A 24,970-nucleotide genomic window follows, 5' to 3' on the forward strand; every position below is an offset into this window, starting at 1 on the left:
TAGAATTCGGGAAGTAACATTAAAACGTTACACCAGCTCCTTTGTTATTTTTCGTCGGACGTCACTTCGACACGGTTTCTCATCTATGAAAATAAAACAACCTTTTTCAATTCCAACATGCCGGGAAACCGATTTAGATAATTTAACTATCACATAATGATCAAACTATTGGATAATTTTCCCAGCCTAAGGCCAAATGAAGTGGTTGTATAACGGACAACCGCCCAACTAAAGGGTTTAGTTTAATGAGTATTACAAAGACAGAGCGTTGGTTAGCCAAAGAGGGAGTAATTTATACACATACATTTTATAAAAATTGAGGACCACATGTCCTCATAAGGCCTTTCCGCCTCAACAAAAACATCACATTCGCATATTCATGCATTTACAAAAATAAACACAGAAAAAAATATATCAGAAACCTGGCAACATGACGCAATCCGGAGAGCTTATCAGACTCTCCTAACTACGTCAACATTCAATAAACAATACTGAAAAATGAAGTGTTCCGACGGAGGTCTGCAGTCCCCGCCGAAAACAAGTGAGTACAACTCTAAGTTTTCCACACAACGAGACATTGTCATACCTTCTCTGGGAGGTCCCTTTATGAAAAATAATAAAATTTTAAGACAAACAATTAACCCTCGTCCCAACTATATGAGAATTGGAACCAGATCTCTCCACGAAAATAGCGACAGTTATCATGAGGGAAATTAATTTATATGGGATGTCAGCAGCCCGACCTCTGGCCCGTTCTCGGTCGATAGCAGTAAGACCCCACCTGGCGACTGCCGAACTAAGCCAACATTCTGGCCCTCACCAGTACGCCAGCGGGCCCTCTGGTGGTTTCCGGTAGCTGAGAGGTCTCTGGGGTCTAAAATAAACAGGAATTTCCCACATAACGACGAGATCATCATTAACGTAGAGGGTTACAAAATGTGTAGCGTGATTATGTAACACATTTCTGCCGATAGGCATTCCATTTCAAATCACCCGGCAAAATGACACTCATAGTCTCAGATTTCAATGATTTTTTTTATTGCTTTTACCATCCTTATTAACCGTGTGAAATATTATTTGCATATCTCTAAAACTTTTTGAGAAAAAAATTTAAGTTTATCAAAAAATGATGCAGATGACTTTTCCGAGGCTCAATTTTTAAGCGGCATTGTTTGAGAAAATAAATAATTTTTTCAATTTTCAATATATTCAAGTGAAATTTTCACTAAAGTGTTCACAAAATAAAATAAATTCATACACTTGCATTTGAAATTTACATGCAAAAAAAATTGTAACTCTGTAAACTCTGTTTTTGTGGAATTTGTCGCGTATATTTAGACCAGAGACACAGCAGTTAGCAAAACAACTTTTTATTTTAAATTTCTCCTAAATATATGAAGTAAATGCAGGAGAAAAAAATAGTGGTTTTTTTTACCATTAATATATTTATTTGGGCTCGCAACACAAATTCATCGAAATAAGACTGGATCGCTTCGATTTCAAATCATTCAACTAGATACTGAAATGCAACCCATCATCCTGGATTCCAATTATTTTTTGTTTATTACTTCTACCATCCTTGTTGACCATGCAAAATTTCATGTACATATCTCAAAAACATTGAGAAACAAAATGTTTCTAACCTCACGAATGACGCCTCTTACATGGTTCATACAACATTTCCTAAACAAAAAGTAAGGAGTTTTTAAGGAGTTTTTAAGGAGTTTTCAATCGTTTTTAAGGAGTCATGGCAAACTTCATAATTTACGAGTTTTACAGTGAAAAAAATAGAGGAAGCACAAATGCAAACTTGTTTTGAATCTGCCACACAAACTTTCTTTCATCTCAAAAATATAGGAGCAGAGTGGTTTACAAATTACAACTTTTTCTTTTTGCTACCCAGCATTGTAAGAATTCATAAAATAATAAAATCCACATACAGATAGTCCATACTTTTATATTGTCACCGAAGTGTTATAAAACCTTCAAGTTTTGGTCAAAAGTGTAACTCATTATAGCGTCACACGAATTATAAAAATTCCAATTACTCATTCATTCCCCTCAATCATTCAAAATAAAAAACCAAAGCTGAAAAGGATTTCCTTTACAAAATTATATTTGTCGCAACTATGTATTCACCACTCTTGGTGAAAGTGGATCAATACATACACAAAAGAAAAGTTGTACTATTATGATCTGTTCAGAGTAAAAAAACTTTGTTAAACTTTTATTTATAAAACTAGGTATAACATGAAACCCAAAACTCAAAGGTGTTGGTGAATTTCCACATGTAGTGGCACAATTTTGTGACAGGAATTATAACTTATCTAGGTCCTTCTTTTTTATTTCAATTTGATTGTCAATTTCTTTGACAATGAATAATTCTTCTTTTACTGTTTTTCTCAATATATTGGACTTCAAAAACAAGGAGAGGTCTTTTTTTGATTCCCCTTTCTCTGCCAGCATGTCCGCTTCTTTTTCATTCTTTAAAATGTTTCCTTCAATACACTGTTTTTTTTTCTTTAAATTTGCAATATCTTCTTCAACACATTTTCTCTTTTCCCTCATTTCTGATGATTGTTTTTGCTGTTTTTGACTTTCTAGGTATTGGGTGTATTTTTGTCTGGCAGACGATGCAGAGAGCCTCAATTGCTTTGTGATGGGAACATTTAGAACCCCACCACACAACCTTATGTGATCATACACCAGTCTTTGTGCAATATATGATTCCTCTTTTAAATTCTCAACTTCAATGTCTTTATTCACTGAAAAACCTCGTTCCACAGATGCTTGTCCATGGGACAAGATCAAAACAACTTTGAATACACTCCAAAGTCTATCATATTTTTTTTCACTCAAGTATGAGAAGAGAAAACTGTCCAATGACATAGTTCTTGGATCGAACGTTTCAAATGCAAACCGATTTCTTTTCACAACTTGTAGGAAATCCTCATACTGGTTAAGAGTTTCATCTCCATCTTCATTGGATATTTGTTTTTTTTTCGACAAATAAGATAGCACTCTTCTGAACTTTGTTTTTGCATTTTCTTGGTATGTCACAATGTATCTTGGGTCTAAACATGATGAATTTCGTACCAACACGTAATTTATGGGGCATTTCTCCATAAGTGCCTGAACGAATTTTATTATGAATGTTTGGCATTCATTTTTTAATGTAAGGTGATCTTTATCTGTCACTTTTTTTTGGAACATTTTCTCTTTAAGTACCTCATCCCCAATAAATCCAAAACTAACATTATGTTTTGGTGAATGTAAGCTTTCATCACTGAAGTCAAATTTACAGAGATTTTCCACTGTTTTGATTGCTTCAATGCTGTCATTCTTCATTATTCTAAAGAGCTTAAGGCACTGTTTTATCATTTTCATTGTGTCTTCAGCAAAAAAAGGCAGCAAGGGTTTATCACTCTGGTAAGCAATCAAGAATGGTTGCAAAATATTTGAAATAGATAAGAACACATTAAATTTGATCAAAATAGCACAATCTTTTGAGGCTTCTGAGATGATTGAGAAGGACTTGCATGTCACTTTAGGAAATGTTCTGTTTTCAACTTTTTTTATGTAAGTCACAATATCTTCCCAAATTTCAATTGCTCTCTCAATCGCTGGACAATTTTCAAGCCATCTGATATGGCAAAACTTCCTGGGAAGTTTTTTTGTCTTGCTGATACTGAGAAAATCCTCCCTCCTTGCAGGGGAATCCTTAAAAATCCAGTATAAACTGCTCAATATAGATGATATATTCCAGTTAGTTGCACATGCTCCTTTCATAAAAGCGTTGTTTAATATATGGAGGCCACAACTTCCAATAATCACACATTGTATTCCATATTCTTTTTGCAAGTCATGCTGCAAATTTTCAAAGAATTTCCAGTTCACTGATGGCCCATCCATTGAGATTTGCAACAGTTTTGACAAATCCAATTTTCTAGTAGCTTCATAAAAAGAAGAGAGGAGATCATCAGCCTTTGAGTGACCCAAGAATGCAGAGGTTAAATACTGAGTCCTAACTTTATCATCACCTGAGCTCCAATATCTGACGTACATGTCCATTTGTTTTTTTTGGTTTTTACTATTAAGACTTTCATCAAAAAGAAGAGTATACTTCTCCAGGGCATTAAGCTGTTCTAAAAACATTGCTTGGTAGTGTGGTGCTAATCCAAAGTGACACAAGTAGGCAGCTTTCCTCTCTCCACAGCTAAATTTTTTTGCTATTTCGCTGTCAGGAAACATTTCTTGAAAGAGCTTTGAAGCATCTTCACAAGATTTGTACGAGTAATGATGTTTAACACATTTCAATACCCAAAGAATTTCAGCATCCAGTACTTCTTTCTTTGTTACGAATGAATTCACAGTGTTTTCAGATGTTGGGAGTTCCCCAGAAGAACAAGATGGTACATTTGATGAACATGCTGGGCTTTGTAAGTAATTTGTCATTGTCCCTGCAGACTGCAACTTATTGGTGACAAAACTTTTATGTTTAGCTCCTGAAAAAGAATAAAACACATTAATAAGCAATAAACCTCAAGATATTTCAAAGAAAAACAAGATACAATTCTACTGTCAAATTTAATTTTCAGATAATGCTTTTAGAAAAGAAATTCTTATTGTATCTTTTAATTTCATCTATTTCTCACAATTTTGCAAATCACAAAAACAGCTTCATAACTAAAAAAAAATTTATTCAAATTATAATTTCCTGTTAGATATGCAATTCAACACTGAGCAAAAGCAACTTGGGGGGGGGGGGTCATGTATTCTTTCCCTTTGAGGCGTTGCTATGAAAAATTTATTCCTAGATTAGGAACCTCTATCAAACGTGGCCAAGTTTGGAATCCAGACATTTTTGGGGTGGTACCCCGTCGGGAAGAGCGGGGGGGGGGGGGGAGCCGCCACGATCATAGGCCCGACGAAAAAAAATTTCTTGAGGGAAAAAAAGTAAAAAAAAAATTTCCCAGTCAAAGGAAAACTGTCCCCCCCCCCTCCAAGGCAGGCACTGCATAGCCCTTGAGCAGAATATAATATTGCAAGTCATTTGCATCCCTTCTTGAAAATCAACAACTTCTGATATGAAATTATATGAACAAAGACCATCAGAATTCATCAACTTTTTGATAAGAGGCAACTGTATGTAATTTGTAATTTTTATGCCATCTGGAACTGACGCAGATCTAGAGGGGCGGCGACACGGATCTAGGAGGGGGCGCCTCCCAAGCGCCGCGAATAATAAGGAAAAAAAAATCGTTCTGTCCCGTAAAATACGGGACGATCCAACGATCATTTTTGTCGCACCACGGTCATTTTTCTGCACACGAGGGCTAATTAGACCGGGACCTACAATTTATTGCCGATTCCGAACGGCAGGCTTGTTTTTTTTTATACTCATCGAGAGGTTGGTGCGCTAACCCCTCGATGGGGGACTCCCTGCGGTAGCAATTTTTTGCTGCGGTCAAGTCGCCGTTTTTTTTTTTTTGTTGTACCCCTGTGTCAGGAAAGTTTTCTGACAAGGACGAACCGGGTATCGAACTCGCGACACCTCTAAACATCCTTTGGTAGGCGAGCATCTTATCGACCGGGCTACCGCACCCACGATCCAACGAACCTACACACAATAAATCGGGACACCTCTAAACATCCTTTGGTACTTTAGGCAAGTATCTTATCGACCTGGGCTACCGCGCCCGAAATTGATCATGACAACATATATAATTTGATAACAATCTTTTTTGAAGTAAAAAAACATTTTTTTAAAATTAAAATTTCGAAAGAAAATTTTTTATGAAATTCATCACGAAACATATAAAGTTTTTTTTTTAAAAAAAAATGTTAAAAAAATTTTTTTTCCCGTCTGGGGGGGGGGGGCCCGGCGGCGCAGGAGCCCCCCCCCCCACGTATGTTTCTGATCCCACCAATATGCGTTAGGAGGTAGGGGGGCAGCGCTGACGAAATTTTGCTGACAAGGGGTGGTCAGAGTTTTGCTCACAGGGGATCAAAAATGGCTACAAATTCACTGACGTAATACTTTAATGGCCCCTTATTCTTCATACACGTGAGAGCACGTTTTGATTGGTTAGCGCAAGCGGAAGATGGCATGCTTAATGTATTTTTTTGCGAGCGCAAAATATGCACGTAAAACGATAATTGTTTGCGGAAACTCAAAAAACTGATGTCGGAAAATACGGAATTCCGCAAAAATACGCAGAAATCACGTCTGTACATGTGGTTTATTCCACATCAATTTACAAATATTTAGCTTTACACAAATGCAGAATAATAATTAATTCCATCAATCAAATAACAGTAGATTATAATAGACTGCAGAGATTTAATAAATAGCTATCAAGGGAAAAGATGCAGAAGGATTGAAAAGCGATCCTCACGAATCAAATTACGCACCTCTTTTTAGACTTCGCTTCTTTTACAAAATTTATCTTGCCAAATTATTAATTTTAAATTTGATAATTTTTGGCGCAGCATGGGCATTTTATGCGCAGAAAGACCGAAACCTATAGTTTAGAACCGAATCCGAACGGCTACTATTTCATTATTCAACGGAAGGTTCTTACTACATGTACAGCCGGCTAAATAACATATTTCATTAATTGCTGCTCAATGAATTGCACACAGAGACTATTTCTAAAAATAGTCTATTCAACTAAAATCACTGAAGCACGCGATTTCTATAAAAAATGTTTTCTTTGACAATCTTAATCTTAAAAAGTAAACAAAAAATGAAATTAAGACTTACCTTTCATATGCTTTCTAACAGCGGATTCACCCATGTTGGATACGACGAATATTTTGTTGCAAATTCCGCATTTCGCTTTAAAGCGGTCGCTATCTTGCAGCAGCCATTCTTTATACTCAGTTTTTTGCAACCAAGTTTTATTAAATGTACACTTTCCACCAGGCATATTTGAAAACAAAACCTGAGTTGAGATCCGGTATAAAAAGAAAAACTACATACATAAATCAAAGCAGGACATCACTCAGAAAGCTGACCTCCTTGACCTGAGTGGATAGGATTGTTAATGACCCTCCACACACACAGCCACATTGGATGTTCTAATTCCCCTTCCCTGTTTCCAGGTTTCTTATTACAAAAGATTTTTTTTTCTTTTCTCCCTTTCTTTTTATTTGGGGAGGGGACCCTTATCTCATTTTTCTAAGCAACGCTATTGGGATCTCCATGGGGAATGCCTATTCTAAGAAGGATCATTCATTCCTTCAGAGAAAAAAAAAAACCTTTTTAGGAGTGGCTATAAAAAGTAAGGAGTTATAAGGGCCCTTCCACAGGGAAATAAAAAGTAAGGACTTTTTAAGGAGTTTGTAAGGATGTGCGAACCCTGTCTTAGGCTAACCCCATTCAAGCAATATTATTTGTGAAAAAATATATCATAACTGCAGATTTTCAATACATTCAAATGAAATTTCCACTAAAATGCTCACAAAAAAATGTAGATTATGACTAGGAAAGAAAAGTTAAACCTTTGCATTAAAAAATTAGATTGCAAAAAAATCGTTGAAATTTAATTTTTGATTCTTTTTATAATAAAAAAACAATGACTCACCTTTGCTTTCTCATTTACAAAAACTCTCCTGCTTTTTGCACAGCATATTCAGTGGCATTGAACTCCTCACAGATTTTTTTCTTGTTCCATGAAGCAGGGGCAAGAGTTAAAATTTAGTTTTCCCCTTATTGTGATGGTTAAATTGAGTCTTATTTCTAATAAACTTTATCAAATAATCATATCATTTGCTTTCTGTTAAATATCTTCATTAAGTGTGCTTTGAGATTCATTTTCTGGTAATTCTTCTTCAAAAACTTTACAAACCTTTAATTTTAAAGTGTTAACAGGCAGATTCAACTTTTCTTTTGGCATAGTTTGACCTGCACTGGAGCTAGCCACCCTATGAAGTTTAGCTGATGACTCTTTTATATTCTGTAGAGATGAATTTATTTCTTCAAGTATTTCTTGTTTAGAAATTGACATTTCCAAGTTACTTATCTCTACATCAATATCACTGTTCATCTCTTCACAGTATTCAGTTTCTTTACCTAATTTATTGATGTGTTTATTCACTTTGTCCCTGCAGGCATGGCATATTTTTTGCCCTAGAATTGATTTTGTAAAACCATCTATTTCATTTATTTTCTGTGAAAAATACAAGTTTACTATCCTTAAACCTTTTATTTTTTTCTTATGACATTTAAAAGGATTAAAGCATGCTTTCGGATATATTTCATACTTCTTTGAGAAAAAAGCTCTATGATGCTTACACACAGTAGATAAATGTTCAGAACTTGCTCCACTCCTCAAGATCAAAAGAATGATGTCTGATGGGTCCAATGATGTAATGGAACCATCATCGGATTTTTCACTTTTGCATAACACTTTTTATGACAGTCAGATCCAATTTTCTTTTCCAACACTATAAATTTCAAGTGTCTTTTCTGACATTTTGCTTTGAATTCCAAAATGATATAAAATATTTAGCTCAAATGGAAATTGTTTTATCATACAAAAAATTTGCTAAACCTGGAGTAAGCTACTCTATGGAGCACATTCTCTGTTTCAGCAAGATCATAGTTGAGACTTGCATCATTTGATGGGGGGGGGGGGGCAGTTTAGTTCCAACACTTTTGTTTTAGTTTTCTCAATGAAGCAGCAGCAGTGACTTTATCATCACCTGCTGGGATGATAGTCTCATAATTAAATAAGACACCAGCTGCCCTCTGAAGGACAAAGACCAGTGTGCCATAGCTTATATCTTCACAGAAGCTATAATTATTTTTTACAATCATCATCACAACAAGAAACATCACATCTAATATATCACCACCAGGCATTATATACATTATGTTTTAATTCTACTCTCTTCCATCTGCCTCAGCTACAACAATCAGGTTGTATCTGATAATTATTTCATTCTTTGTGATTTGATGCCTCATATTCTGGCTTTTTATCAGCAATTTTAAATTATTTCTTGGGAAAAATTGATAGGCCTGTGTAAAATATTATAATGTAGAATTTTTTTTTCACACAAGTATAAAACCATTTCATATTTATCATATATATTAAATATATGTTTATTAAAATATATGCTGTAAAAATCAAATAAATTTTAAAAAAATTTAACACTGTTTTGGTAAAATAACTTTATAATTAAGCATGTTTAAAAAAGCTTCAAAATGCATCTATATATGATTAATAATATTATCTGGATTTATCAAATACAAAATAATTCTTTACACAAAAATATAATATCAGATTGCAAAAGTTTGCTTTAGAGACGTCATTCGAAAAGTTAGAAAACATTTTTTTCTCAAGAAGTTTTTGAGATATGTACATGAAATTTTGCATGGTCAACAAGGAAGGTAGAAGTAAGAAACAAAAAATAATAATTGGAATCCAGGATGATGGGTTGCATTTCAGTATCTAGTTGAATGATTTGAAATCGAAGCGATCCAGTCTTATTTCGATGAATTTTGTGTTGCGAGCCAGAATAAATATATTAACGGTCAAAAAACACTTTTTTTTCATCTATAAATATTTCTTATGATGCAGCAAGAGAAGTCCGGTCGATTAAACTGGAAGTATGGTCAATGCCTCTTGTTTTTATCTCCTGCTCCTGCCACAAGAAGGAGTTGTTGTTGACTTGCATTTCTTTTCTTTGTTTTTATTATTACTACTATTCTCTTGGGAGAAATATGTGAGTGCGGATGTTGACAATGCTCAATGTGGGAGGTTGTCCCAGGATTCCTCTGTGTATTTCACGTGAAGTGTTAATTACCCTTTTTATTGAAATAAATATTGTACTTTAATAAAACAGTGAAGTGTTTCCTCGTGGAATTGACTAGTCATCGTATTTGATCTTGGATTTTTTTTCGGACATAGTTTCTGCACACAGACATGCAGTCACATTTTTCTCTTCTAAAGTTGAAGAAAAACAGATTAAGAGAGAGAGAAATAGCAAGTTGAGTTTGATAATTAAATGTCGCTAGCAAGGTGAATACAGGGTAGTGAATAGCTGGAAGGTAGATGGATATAAATTATAACATCAAATCTTCTCTAAGAGCAATTTCTACTAGCAAAATATTAAAAACATAAATAAAACAAGAACATTAGTAAAAAAATCAAAATAACAAATAAAAAAATTATAAAAAATATTGAGAGAAAAATTCCTTTCATAATAAAATAATTTCTTTTTAATAAAATGAAAGAATGTTGACTGACCCAAACTTGAAAAACTAATTCGCCTCCACCAACTTTGAACTGTGACTGGAACAATAATGAAAACTTTTCATCCATTACAGACTGAAAAAAAAAATTATTTTTTATTATATTTTTGAGTATAATGTGATGATTTTTTTTTAAATAAAAGTATAAAATAATCAATTCATAAGATACAATGCATGGATTCAGTGTATACATAAAGGAATGCAGTGGCATAATTTTTAAAGTTGAACTTCTTCAGCAAGACACAGCAGTGAAATTTTGTAAGGGAAAGAATGTCGTCACATCTGATATATACAAACTATATACTCTGTAGCATAAAGATACATTCTCTACCCTATTCTTAGCTGCAAACTTAACACCACGAACAAACCATAGAACATATGGATTTCTATCTATATATTTTTTTCTTATCAATGTCTATAGCAATCTACATGGCAGTATACAGGGAAACAGGGTTTATGGCATTTTACTGGCGAACCATTGATCCTAGAGGCATACTTACAATTAGAAAAAGTTTCCAAATAACATGAAGTACTATGATATATCATTTATGTTTCAAGTGGTTGTATAGTTACTGAAATTAAAAAAACTTCTTATACAGTCCCCGTGTGCCCCAAAGCCCAATTAGAAGTTGTTGCTTTGTCTCTCCTGATGTCAACAAACAAAATATGTTTCTAAGTGCAATATTCACCGAGTTATTCAAATTTAAAAAAGAGGAAAGTTGGGGGAAAACTGCTGCATAACTTTGCCACTGGACTTATCCTGTTACCGAGATCTCTTCCAGCCCAGCTTCGTGGCAGTCTGAAACACTTTATTTTGTGTCAAAAAAGAAAAAAAGAGAACAAACAAAAATTTTTACAACATATTTTCCCTGGACAATTGGGTACTGTCGCGATTAACAAATTTTGTGGTGATTACAGACGAGATGGGGTTGGGAGTTGGAGAAAAGTTTTGGGGTTTCATTAAGACAGAGAATGTACGCGTATAAGGATGGAAGTGTATTTTAAAAGCAATTGGAGAGGGGGCCCATGCCATCTTGTCTGTTATCTTACACTTGCCATATTATGTACACAGGATACAAAAAAACGAGAATCTTATTGTGAAAAATAAAATATCCATCAGAGCGAGTCATCTCGCTTAACACCTTATTGGTGAGCAAATGGGTTTGATAACTTGCAGAGCCAGCATAACTTTGCCAGCATCAGTTTTATTGGGTTGAGTTCACTCTCTCCGGTGTATTTGATGAAAATATACAAAATATTGTGTGGGGGAATATATACAATAAGGGATCACTCGTGCCATATACACATATACACACATTTATATACATATGTACCAGTGTTTAAGCCACGGTCGCATTTTTCGCAGAATGCGAAAAAAGTAGTAGCCACTTCTACAAAAATGCGTACATGAGGTACACAACGAGTAGACATCCAACCATCAATCATTACATTAGGGGTCATTCAAGTATTACGTCAGCATCGGGGGGGAATTTCGGATTTGCGGACTTTTGATGACAAGGGGGGAGGGGTTTGAAGGTTGCTGACATCATCAACCACCCTTTTTGAAGGTATGAAATATTCTAAGCTGCTGACGAAATTTTGCTGACAAGGGGTGGAGGGGTCAAAAATGGCTAAAAATCTGCTGATGTAATACTTGAATGGCCCCTTAGCATTATAGCATTTTGCTAAAGCTTTTCCCCTCATTCCGGGTGACGCACTAGCGAGGTTTGACTGTATAACTGCCAGGCAGAGTTGTCTCGCTCTAAAACTATTTTGGTGAGCAATGTGGGATTAGTTTAAATAGGGAATTGTCTAGAGAGAGCTTTAGCTAAGGATCAGCTTCAGTCTTGTTGTTTTGGTTGATTTGCTCTGGCTGGTTATATTTATATTAAAAAAAATGAAGATATATAAAATAAAAATTACAAGCAATGGTCATTATGAAACCATTCATGTCCTCCCACCTACCACCCCTGCTAGAATAGCAGAATGGAGGAAACTTGTGGTTATCACATTTACATCATTGTAACGGGAATGTCATAAAAATTATTGTTCGGATCCCATTTATACATGCTATATCTTGTACATGTAATAGTAGTGGCAGTCATGTGGATATGATTTGTGTTGTTGTTTTTATCTGTTTTTTCCCTTATTTTCTTAAAATTTGAAACATTATTTTATAAATCTGATGGATAGATTTTTTTTGTTTTTCGTTGGCGTGTATATATTTGACAAGGCTTGTAATCCTTGCTGCTGTGTTTTTGATTATTTGAGTGAACCATTGTTTTAGGAATATTTGTACATGTGTAGATGCTTTGTAAATTTGCACTCTGTGGCATAGTGAACTGGAGTACCCACCATACCACAGGCACATTTGTCTGTTCGGCAGCATATCTGTCTGTGTAGATATATAGGGAATGGGCCATGTCCTGTTATGAAGATTGTCACCTCCCTGTTCCAGTTTAGTGTGGTGTATGTGACGAGGGACAATTTCGTGCACTTTCCTAGCTGTTGTTCCTTGGTCCCAAATTTGTTGCCATTTCTGGAGGGTTCCTTGTTTAAGTTGTCGCTTTAAGAGCATTAGTGGAAAAGGGTTATCAAGTTTATTATCACAGTTGATTGCAGCTTTGGCTAGAGCGAGTCTGCTCTCGTTTCCAATACATGGTCCTTGGTCCAACCTAGGAAAATGTTTTGGTTATCTGATAGACACCACCTCAATAACTGTACTATTGTGTTTCTATTTGTTGGATCTAGAAGTGCTGGAAGAGAAGAGCGGCTATCAGTTCTTATTAAAACTCGTTCTTCTGTTCCCATTGAGTATTGTGTAGCTGCTTTTATCACTAACAATTCTGCTTGAAAGTTACTATTGTTTTTATCTGGAGCTGCTGGTCATGTTTTCTTTTTTTTTGCATTGTTTGTGTATATACAATAGGCTGTCCTGATGCCTTCATTGGTTTTGGAGCCATCAGGGAAAAAACCGCTGTAAATGTGGGGAAAACCATTTTAATCTCATTTAACGCTGTTATTTCCCAATTTTCTTTCATGTTTTGAATTCAAATATCTCAATGAATATTGCATTTAGTAATATGGAATTTATTTTGTTGGCATCAAGAGATAGATGACAACTTTTGTCTCGCCCTCCAAAGAATCTAGTATCTACTTCATCCCATGCAAGAATTGCGAAAAAGGGTATATTGGCCAAACTAGGAGAAATCTTAATATTCAAGTTCTCAAACACCGAAAGCATGTTGAGAAAGGACAGACAAATAGTTTGGCTATTGCCCAACACTGTTGGCAGCTTTCACATAATTTTGATTTTAAGAAAGTGTCTTTTCAAGAAAACAACACATAACTCTGAACTGAATTTTCTCAAGGGATTCTTCCTCAGAATTTGCCAGGATTTCCTCGTTAATGATGGAAGAAACACGCCACCTATTTCGTCAGCTTGGACAGGCTTTATTAACTTCAGTCAAGACAATGTTTAACACTTTGCAACACATGGTGCCCCAAAGACCACTCTGCAAAAACAAAAAAGAACTCTTCGGACGGCCAAACATAAAGATCACCCCCCTCAACGACTCACTTGTGATTTCTGACCACAAGGTCCTGAACCACTGTAGAGCTGAAACGAGTTGACCAGTCAACCCATTCCAATTTTGTCTTAAAAGTGTCAATTTTTTGTATAAACTTTATAATTGGGTTTTGGGACACACAGGGACTGAATAAAAAGTTATTATTTTAATAACTATACAACCCCTTGAAACATGAATGATGTATCTGAGTACTACACATTATTTTGGAAACTTTTTTTTAAACTGGAAGTATACCTCTAGGATCAACAGTTCACCAGTAAAATGCCATGCATGCTGTTTGCTATGTACCCTGCATATTGCTCTTGAAATCGGAATCCATAATGCTGTTTAACCCATTTTAGCCTAGGTTTGTTACCCAACCCATATAATCATGTATCAGTAAGGGAAATCAGGTTTATATGTATTACAGTAAATGTGATACACGAGATATAGTGCATATAAAAAAAATCACCAGATTTATCACATTTACCATATAACGTATATACTACACAAGTAGATAATTCTGCACTCTGTAATAAGGGGTACTGGCATATTTGCACTCGATTGTTCCACCTGCAAATCGCTAAGTTCATGCATTTATAATATCAATCCATGCAATTGATGATCTTTTCATCTTTTTGTTAAAAAGAAACTTCTAGAACTTCATTTCAGAGCCCACTTTTAGGAATATGTCAATCAAAAATACACTTGTAGTTTTTATCAGGCATTCAGTTTTTTTAAGTGTGTCCTGCATCTTTGCACATGAAGAGTTCGCCTGGGGGTGGCACAATCTTTGTTCATTATTTTATTATTTCTATTATGGTAAAACTGACTACTAAATAATACCTTATGGATTAAGTATATATTTATTATCAGTATCTTTAAGAACCATACCATGAGTTTTGCACATCAATTATAAGAACGCAATTTCAATTGTGAATAAATGTCAGAACAGCACCAACATTTTGATATAATTTTATTCCCAAAATATCTTATGCCACACCCTGGTCGATCTCATATAACCCCAAAGTAAAAGGTCTCTCAATCCCCACACATCATTTGGAAATCAAAGCTCTACATTACCAAGATCAAAACCTAAATTTGAGTTTTATTTAGTGATTTTGTGATTGAATGTATACGGAAAGTATTTATCTTCAATATTCAACCAATTTGACTGAAAAAAACCCTTCAAATGATAAAAAAAAAAATCAAAGGCATTCTCTATTTCTCACACAATGAAAGTGTGACTGGTTTACACAACAGTGAACATTGCATTCTCATTGTTTTGCTTTTAAAATTCATTACATAAACATATGAAGCTGTAAAAGCTAGGAGCTAGCCTATTCATTTTTGCTTGCTAAGTTTGCAAGTAAAATTTCTAGCGATACTCCTTCAAATTTTTCAGTCCTTTCTTCTGGAAATAGTAGTGTATCTAGGGGATTTTTTCTCTTAAATCAATGTAATTAATAAAAATAAAAAATTTCTTTAGGCCAGGATTGCACTAAAAGCTTGAAAAATGCAACCAATAAGGGCATTGATAACATTTGCTAAAATGTAATCAAGTCTCATTAGTTGTTTTTTAAAGTATTGTAAAAGATCTCTTATCAAACTTTTATAGCATAATCCCGGCTTTACCCCAGGAAAGAAAATAAATCATACATAATCTCGTACATATATATTTAACACAAATTAATAACAGAAAAATTTAATAAGCTCACTTCTGTGCCCTTTTTTTCAGCTCTTTTAATTTTCCTAAGTTGCTGTAATGAAGGAAAATAAATATCAAAATACTCTTAAATAGAAAACATAAGAGTAAAAAAATAATTACGTACAATTCTTTTTTTTAATAGTATAAAAAAACATATCTTGGGGGGGGGGGGAAGGGGTGTCTTACTGCATATTATATAGAAAGTGCAGGGATTATAAAGTACAATTTTTATTGTTATTCTAGTTTTACCAATCATCTGGCCAATTAATATCTTTGTGTGTTACCCCATTGTGCCTCCTTTTATGAAGATGCAGGTGCTTTTATATCTTTTATTCCCATTTTATCAGAGTGTGAATATGATAAAATATATTTTTTGATCAAAATTTCTTATAAATACATTAAAACTGAGTTTATCGTGTTCTTTGCTGTTTTTTAACCTTTTATTTGGCAATGTTGCTCTCAAAAGCAACATGGTTTTCTTATTTTTTTTCCAAGACATTTTATATTTTGAACAACTCAAACATTTGAATTTTACTTGTGAACTATGCGTGAAGTTTCTACAAGTGCCAGCAGATGACTAAAAGATATTACATGTTTCCTACTTTTTGATAAGTCAAGCGAGGATGATTGTTAACCCTAGGATTTCACTCATATTTGATTGATATTTCACTCCAAAGTGAAATATAAAAAAGAAATATTTTGACGTGCATTCCTAGACAATGATAAAAAGTTACATTTTCAAAAAATAATGTTTTTATACTATTCAAAAACTATGTATTCATATGTATTTTATGTGTTGCCTATAAGGTTACATTACAATGATGAAGAAACTTTGTACAATATTTTCTGTCACTCTCATATGACATAATTGAACATGTTTCTAATGTAGACATTTAATACACTTCAAAGGAAAAAGTTTGAACTCCAAACCAAAAAATCAGATTTTTAGGGGAAAATAATGAAAGAAAAAATAGAACAGTCAATATGTCTTCGAATATAACCAACCAGCAAGTTGAAGATCTTAAATTGGTTTCAGCTTTATCAATAGCAGTTGATGAGTCTTGCGACATAAATGAAATACAGTGCAAGTTTCGTTTTTTGTATGATTTATTTAATATACAGGTCCTAAAGAAGAACGAAAAACTTTTAGGAATGCAGTCAAACCTCGTTAATGAGTCACTCTTGGGGAGACCAAAAACATTACTTAGTAAGCGGAGTGACTCGTTAAACAGAGTATGCCATAGCTGTGCCAATTCCTGCCACAATTGGGACTTCCAAAAAGTGACTCGTTAAGAGGAGTGACGTGTTAACCGGGTGACGCGTTAACAAGGTTTGACTGTATTGCCAATCAAAAGTCAAACACTGAGAGGATATAGCAAATGCTGTAATTGAGTGCATTGAAAAACATCATATTCCACTCGATAAAGTTGTCTCAATTTCAACAGATGGAGCAAAAAGTTTGACCGGCGTAAGAAACGGGTTTGTTGCTATTTTGAACGAAAAAATTAATCATGAGATACTTACCATTGCATCATTCATCAAGAAGCACTTTATGGAATTGGTGATTAAGATTATCAACTCCAGTATAGCTAAAGTTCTTAATCATCGCTAGTTCAAAGAATTTTTAGTTGAAATGGGGAGTGAGTATGCTGCATAACAGTAGATACCTTGGTTATCAAGAGGAAACGTTTTGAAATGTTTCACTTCCTTATTAACATAAATTAAAGCATTTCTCCTTGAGAAGGGTGTTCATTATCCAGAACTAATGAACGATCAGTGAATCCAAAAATTTTATTTCATGGTAAACGTTACATCTCATGTAAATCAGCTTAATCGTAAACTACAGGGGAAAGGAAACAATTTTTTCGATGTTAGAAGAAGTTATTTCATTTGAGAAAACAAATTATCTCTTTTTGCTCAAGATTTTGAAAGAAAAACTTCGATTCACTTTCCAAGCCTGTTGAAACATCGCCAAGAAAATAATTCTGATATTGACATTTGCTATTTCAAAACAACACTTTTAAATATGAGGGAAGCTTTCCTCAACAGGTTTCAGGAACAGCAAAGCGACGTTAGCCTTTGTTAAAAAACCTTTTAATGCTACTGTAACAGAATTAAATTTTTCTCCCTTTAATATTGACATTGGCAACTTTGAAATGCAATTGCTAGATTTAAAAAATAAAGAATTGTGGAGCTCGAAATTTGAATGTCTTTTTGCTGACATAGAAATATTGGCAAAAAATAAATGTGAACTTCGTTCACATCATAAGTGGTCTGCTTTGAAAAACTGAAGAAAGATATGTTGATTTTTAACATCTGGAATAGTATTCCTTACTGATATAATCAGCTGAAAAAACTAGCGTTTGCTGTCCTTTCCTTATTCAGATCTACACATTCATGCGAACAATCATTTTCAAGCATGAACCTTATCAAGAGTAAATTGAGTTGTCGTCTTATTGATGAGAATCTGGAATCATGCCTAAAATTAAAAACATACAAACCTGGCTTACTCAAACTTTCCAAGGAGATGCAAGGCCATTGTTCACACTAGTGTTTGTCAGTCATTGTTATGATTTCATTTTATGGATACCTTACTGTTGCGATCCGATATGTAAATCAGATGCTGCCGATATCAATCCGCCATGACGTCATCGATCATGAGCAGGCTGCCTATATAGAGGAAAATTTCCTCTGTGCACACACGCACTTAATCTTGCCTTCAGTTCGATATCATGGCACTGCGCACTCATGAGTGATGTTTTAATCTTAACTGTTTTATGTTTAGTTACGTTGAGCTCCATTGAATAAATTCATTTTAAACCACTGCATTTCCGCTTCTTAAAACATGGTGACGAGATAGTGATTCGATCCCTGAGACTGTTTTTTTCCGGTGATGATACTCGATTTTGTAACTTGTTGTTCCAGTGATGCTGCTCAATCGTACAAACTTGTTCCAGTAGTGCTGCTCGATTCTGTGGACTTTTTCGTCTATTCCAGCATGGGTGTTGCTGCTCGATGGAGGTAAGAGGATATTTGATATTTCGATCATTCGGTATGGTGTTCTGGCCATTTTTTTGGTCTCCCTCCTTTCTGGTCTGAAGAGGAAGAAATTATGGCATGTATAGGATCAATGTGTGAATATTTTGGGTTCTTTTTCATGGGACCTTTAAAGGGAAAATTTAATTTACTTTTCAGAGGCAAATTGCATTGATACACCCAAGCTAAAAGGTGCTAATTTGATCGCGGTATGCGGTACAAGGACCTTGAGTATAATTCATTCACTGATAGTGCCGGCTACAGTTGCAGATAAGTCTTGCAATGACCTCATTACTGCCCTAAAAAATCCTTTCAGTCCAAAAGAATGTCATTGTAGGTTTATGTATCATAAACCCATGCAATGACCCGGAGAAGGGATAAATGACTACTTTGCGGAACTGCGACGCCTTGCCAGGAATTGTGATTTTGACGCCACATTGGAAGAAAGATTGCGTGATCAATTCCTTTGTGGAATTGCGGATGGGGCTATTTAGAAGTGGTTGTAAGCCGAATCAGAATTAACTCTTGAAACCACTGTGTCTAGGGCCTTGGCCAATGAATTAGCCTCATCACAAGCTCAACAGATACATTCCCAAATGGGCGCTCATGGTTGCAACGCAGGCTTTGTGGATAAAGTGGAAATGCAGGAAAAATTCAAAATTCCAAAAAGGCTTGTTTTGGTTGTGGCGAAATGTATGATCGAGCCATTTGCCATTTCAGACATGTAAATTGTAGATCGTGCGGGGTCAACATTGAAAAAGTATGTAGTAAAAAATCAAGTTCTCATAAATTTCAAAAACAAAGTTTGAAAAAATTAAATGGTGTTCATATAGTTCATCCGAATAGTGTGATGTGATTATTCCTTAAATACAGTAAATCAAATTCTCTCAAACAAAATATTTGTTCGAAATATTGGGGGGGGGGGGAAATCGTTGATGGAACTGGATTCTGGATCTTACTATTTGTTGGGGGAAGAGCATGTTGACTGAGCTGAAGAAAGAAAAACAACGATCGGAAGTTCATTTTGAACTCTAACTTTTATTCTGTAAAAGTTGCAAAAAAAAGATCATTTACGTTCATCAGAAAATACGGTCGGCAATCAAAAGAGAGAGACAATCGAATCCCGACATACATACATGAAAAAAAACAGACATCTCACATATAGAGAAAAAACCAGTCTATATATCCGTGCTCCCGAGGGTGAGAACACGCTGCCGCCGATTTGCATATAGCGTCGGAACAACCGGTTCCCGCACGTGCATGGGGGGGGGGGGGGGAAGAAAGGAAAACAGTCTAACACTATTCCATTATTTTGTTCAATACTTTGCAATCTTTATTTGGCTCTAACAGACCAAAAGTGTATCGTACTGCTGTGAAATTGACGGATTTTCAAAAATTCAATGAAACTCGTGGGAAAATGTGAGGTGCAGGTTCAGTTCAAAAACTGTGATTCAAAGTTGAAACTTTTGATTGCCAATGCCTGCTGTTCCAATATATTGGGTTGTTTGTGGTTTTCTTCCCTTGGTATTGTCTTCAGTGGCATAAATTCTATTTCCGATCCTGTACAGGGCATTGTCGTCGAATTTTCGGGAGTTTTTGAGGAAGGCTTGGGAACTGCTTTTCCGTATCCGATCCCTTCCATAAATAGTTTGTTGTTGAACTTAAAGGGAGGCAGATTTTAGGCTAAAATTGATCTTGCACAGGCGTACTTGCAAACTGCCTGTAGATGAGTCATCTGCCGTGGCACAGACAATCATCACTCACAGAGGAGCCTTTAAGGTTAAAAGGTTACAATTCTGTGTTAATAGGGCTCCAGGTCTTTTCCAGAGCATTATTGAAGACATAATTGCAGGGCTTGAGTGGGTAGTCCTGTATTTTGATGACCTTCTCATAAGAGATGGGTCGCATGAAGAGTTGGCTTCCCATTTGAAAATAGTGTTAACTCGTCTGCGAAATTCCAGACTTCGCGCCAGAAAAGAAAAAAGCCTATTTGGTGTAACAGAGGTGGATTTTTTGGGGTTCCGCATAGATAAAAATGGAATTCATCTTTCTGAGAAAAAAATTGAGGCGATTCAGGATGCCCCATTCCTACTAATAAGCAACAGTTAAAGGCGTTTTTGAGGTTAATCAATTTTTATCATGAATTCCTTCATAATAAGGCTACGATTGCAAAACCATTGTACCGGTTATTAGCTAGTAATGCACTGTGGGAATAGAAAAAAGTTCACACAGACGCTCTAAATGCTCTAAAAAAACTAATCTCTTTCAGTGTTTTGGTGCCCTTTGATAGCTCTCTACCCATAATACTCACTTGTGATGCATCCCCATTTGGGGTGGGCGCCGCATTGAGTCATCAAATGCCAGATAAAAAGGGGAGGCTCCTATCGCTTTTTCTTCAAGAACTTTAAGTTCTACTGAGCGTAATTATGCACAAATCGATAAGGCCCTAGCGATTATATATCAGGTGTCAAAAAATTTCACCACTTCCTATACGGCCATAGGTTCATCATTAATTATTACTGACCACCAGCCATTGTTGGAATTGTTTAGTAGGACAAAACCTACCCCTGATATATCTCCACGAATGTTGCGATAGTCGTTGATGCTAAATGCATACGATTTTGATCTCCTACATCGTTCAGGAAAAAAGATAGGTCATGCAGATACTTTGAGGAGGCTACCACAGCTGAGTCCCAAGTTTAGGGCTCGGCCACCCACAGAGGTTCTTTTTATGAAAGATCTGGCGTGTCATCCGGTTAGTGCAAGGGACATAGCAAAAATGACCTTGCGCGATCCCATTCTTTCGAGGGCACTAAATTTTGTTTTGAGGGGATGGCCAGACACAAAATTAGGTTCGGAATTCAGAGCAGTTTCCTCAAAGCCAAACAAATTGTCAGTTCACTAGAACTGTCTGCTGTGGGGAAATCGAGTGGTGGTGCCTACGTCAGAGCGTTCAATGGTTCTGCGTGAGCTTCTTCTCGCTCATCCAGGAGTGGAACACATGAAAAGCTTGGCAACGCTGCTACGTATGGTGCTCAAATGGACTATATCAAAAATCACGTTGCTGGTTGTTCGCCTTGTCAAGAGACGAGACATGCTCCTCCACGTTCTCCTGTGCACCCATGGGAGGTGACTAGGGTCCTCTGGTCACAGATCCACATCGACTTTGCTGGACTGTTTCAAGGACGGAGAAATTCCTGATTCTCATCAATTCCTACTCCAAGTGGATTGAGGTGAAAGAAATGCCTTCTACTACTGCTGCATCTACTATAGATGAACTCCGAGACATATTTGCCATTCACGGAATTCTTGATGCTATTGTATCTGACAATGGCCTGCCCTTCAACTTTGAAGAGTATGAAGAGAGAAATGCCATTCGCTGAGTGCTCATAGCTCCTCGAAGACCGGCAGGAAATGACCAAGCCGAATGTGCAGTTCAGATGACTAAGGATGCTTTATTACGTATTTTGCTGGGACATTTCGTAAACGTTTAGCACAGTTCCTCCGACAGCAACACATTATGCCATCCTCCGTTACGGGCCTAAGTCCTGGCGATCGTTGCTGCAGCAACGATCGCCGTACGTACCATAATTTCTCATATATAGCAGGAAGCGAGAAAATCTGCAGGGTAATAAAAATCTGAAATTTAAAACGTGAGGGGAAATATTTTTTCCCTTACCACTCCTAATATTACTTTGGGATCATTTTTCCTGGTTTTTGGCATCAGTGGCTTGCTTAAATTGCATGTCAGCATGTGATACAAAAAAATGTTTTCAACCCTGGATTCCATTGGAAAAATTGTATACTATCACCCCTCTCATTTTAGCGGTAGAGTTTTCACACACCCTGTATAGATAAATCTTTATTCCTATGTGCCTAATGCAACTTTTTTTAACAGCATTTTCGAAAGAAAATAAATATTTTCAAGTTTTTTATTTTTTGCACTAAAAAAATTTATACAAAATTCATTAGAATTTCTCAAAGTCGAAACGGCTGGAAAATAGTTGTTGAGTGGGCTACAGCTTTGAAATAGCCACAAAAATCTTCAAAAGTTGATTTTTTTTTTTTTTTTTTTGGGTTCATCTTTTTTGCTCCAGGGGTAACATATGCGTACATTTGTTTTTAATGATTATAAACGATTTTAATGATTCTTTTTTCAAGTTAAAGACTTGAGGTATGTATAAGGGTGCATAATGTAATGGTCTTAGTAATGATATCGACCCTAATTAATGTTTCAAAAATATCATTTTTTTGACATACAACAAAATTTAATCAAAAAAAAATTTTTAATGGTAAGTTTTGAATCAGGTTTAAAGAGAATGAAGACCATGGCTTTAGAATAGAAAATACTACTACTTGAAACATGTTTTTTTTTTCTTAAAAAAATCTCATGAAAGGTTCTGGTCATGTTTTACTCCTGCATTTTCCCACTAGCATCTGGATATCTGACCTAACTATGTGGGGTTAAAAATTTTTGACAAGACCTCCGGAAATACAAATCAATTATTGTATCTGTACATGCAGACCTGTTTGGAGGAAGAAAGGTGAAGCTGTGTATGTATATGCTACTGCCAAAGCCCCGGAACGCAGACACTTTGTGAATTGGCTGAATGTTTTGGCCAACATCCAATTTCCAGAAATGATTCAGGCTTTGACCAGCCAGTTCGCGAAATGGCTGGAGATCCTTGGCCAACGTTCGATGTGCTGATGTAAGACAGTTGATTTGATATAGGTGCTACTTTTTTTTTTCATCACCATGTGAGACATGGCTATATATAATAGCTGTATTAGATTAGCTCTGTGTGACAAGATAAAAAAAAAAAAAGAGAAACAGGGTATCCTGTAAGTGCTAGCACAGCCTTTATCTCATCAACCATAGAGGTATGATTTCAGTTTGAAAAATACCCAACAGGCATTCCAAAATTACCCTGTACCAGTTCTGACAGTGAAAATACAGCGTGTAACATAAGGCGAAATTCAAATATTATGTCAACATCGATAGGGAGGGGGTTTCTAATTTGCTGACTTTTGATGACAAGGGGGGAGGGGGTTTGGATGATGCTTACGTCATCAACCGCCCTTTATGAAAATATGAAATATTCTTAATGGCATCTTACTTGGTGCGCCAAAAACTAGAAAAATCTTTCGATAGTTTGTGGGCACTTGAAGTAACATTCCCTCTATTGAGACACAAAGCCACTTTAGTGATCTCTAAATATTTCGTGAATCGAAGTGGTCTGGAAATGTGTCCGTGCTGCTTTGGTGTGAAACTGTGCCACGCATCACTCAAGTAATCCATAATTATATGCCGCAGATCACTTAAATAATCTGAGAATGTGCCGCAGGTAACTTGAGTGATGTAGAATAGCACTGGGGGCCACTTAAGTGCTCTAAAACTATGTCACAAGTCACTCAAGGGATCTATAAATGTGTCACGGTTCGCTTAATTGTTCTAGAACTGTGTCCCGGGTCATTTAAGTGATATGAAAATGTGCCACTGGTCGCTCTGGAATATTACCACGGGACAATTGAGCGATCTGTAAATGTGCCGCTTAGTTCATTTTTACCAAATTAGGTTTGAGGGAAGGCAGCATCAGATAACCCCCCCCCCCCAGGACCATATTTGGTCTGCGGGACAAGGGCCTCTATACGATTTATCATTATATGGCTTAGAGGGTGGGTCGTGATGAATTTATTAAAGATAAACTTTGAGTTCTTACCATTCAAATAACATTGAAATTCACAGAAATTGATTATAATAACATGAAGGTATTTTCTTCCGAAATTTCAATAAAGAAAATATTTTTTATTAAAAAAAATAAATTTTTGATCGTCGAGGGGGGGGAACGAGCCCTCCCTATGCTCCTGTGTACGTCTCTAATCCCACTAATATGTGTTAAGATTCAAAAGGGCAGAGCTGATGACAAAATTTTGCTGACAAGCAGGGGAGGGGGTCAAAAATGGCAAAAAATTTACTTACGTAATACTTGAATGGCCCTAATAAAAAAATTAAATTTTTACATATTCCCCATGCTCTAATTTCCAATTAGAAAGTTGTTGCGCTGTCCCTCCTGATGCCAACAAAAAAAAATTCCTTGTTTCTAAGTGCAATATTCACAGAAATATTAGAATTAAAAAAACGGAGAAAATTTGGAAAAGTACAGCATCAAATGCAGAAAAATCGTTTCACCCGCATTTAACACTGGTCTTTCCTAAATTTCCTCCATTTTTAGAATTTGAATATTGCACTTAGAAACATTTTTTGTTGCCATCAGGAGGGACACAGCAACAACTTTTTCATTGGAAGTTAGAGAACAGGGGGACCGTATAATAATTTAGATTTTTTTATTTTGTTACACACTGTATTTTCCCTCTCAAAAGTGATAGAGTAATTTT

At 35.7% G+C, this 24,970-nt stretch overlaps 2 protein-coding genes across 3 annotated transcripts in view; both read right to left on the bottom strand.

The window, feature by feature from the left end:
* Positions 1–24,970, bottom strand: part of Stat92E (Signal transducer and transcription activator Stat92E) — a 193,724-nt gene that overhangs the window by 99,709 nt on the left and 69,045 nt on the right. For both annotated transcript variants that reach the window (XM_089253448.1, XM_089253447.1), the window contains exons 13-14: positions 15,549–15,590; positions 10,257–10,337 (exon numbers count right to left, since the gene is read on the bottom strand). In XM_089253448.1, coding sequence (XP_089109574.1) covers positions 10,257–10,337; positions 15,549–15,590 — 123 coding nt within the window. The remainder of the gene's footprint in view (positions 1–10,256; positions 10,338–15,548; positions 15,591–24,970) is intronic.
* Positions 1,676–7,175, bottom strand: LOC149065808 (uncharacterized). The gene is made up of 2 exons (XM_089253988.1): positions 6,758–7,175; positions 1,676–4,541 (listed from the first exon to the last, which is right to left on the bottom strand). The coding sequence occupies exons 1-2, from the start codon at positions 6,930–6,932 to the stop codon at positions 2,317–2,319; spliced, it is 2,400 nt and encodes a 799-aa protein (XP_089110114.1). The 5' UTR covers positions 6,933–7,175; the 3' UTR covers positions 1,676–2,316.

This window comes from Pholcus phalangioides, unplaced genomic scaffold (assembly GCF_987345545.1).
Source record: "Pholcus phalangioides strain wild (caught in Gottingen) unplaced genomic scaffold, Ppha-v1.0 ptg000039l_1, whole genome shotgun sequence".
NCBI lineage: Eukaryota > Metazoa > Arthropoda > Arachnida > Araneae > Pholcidae > Pholcus > Pholcus phalangioides.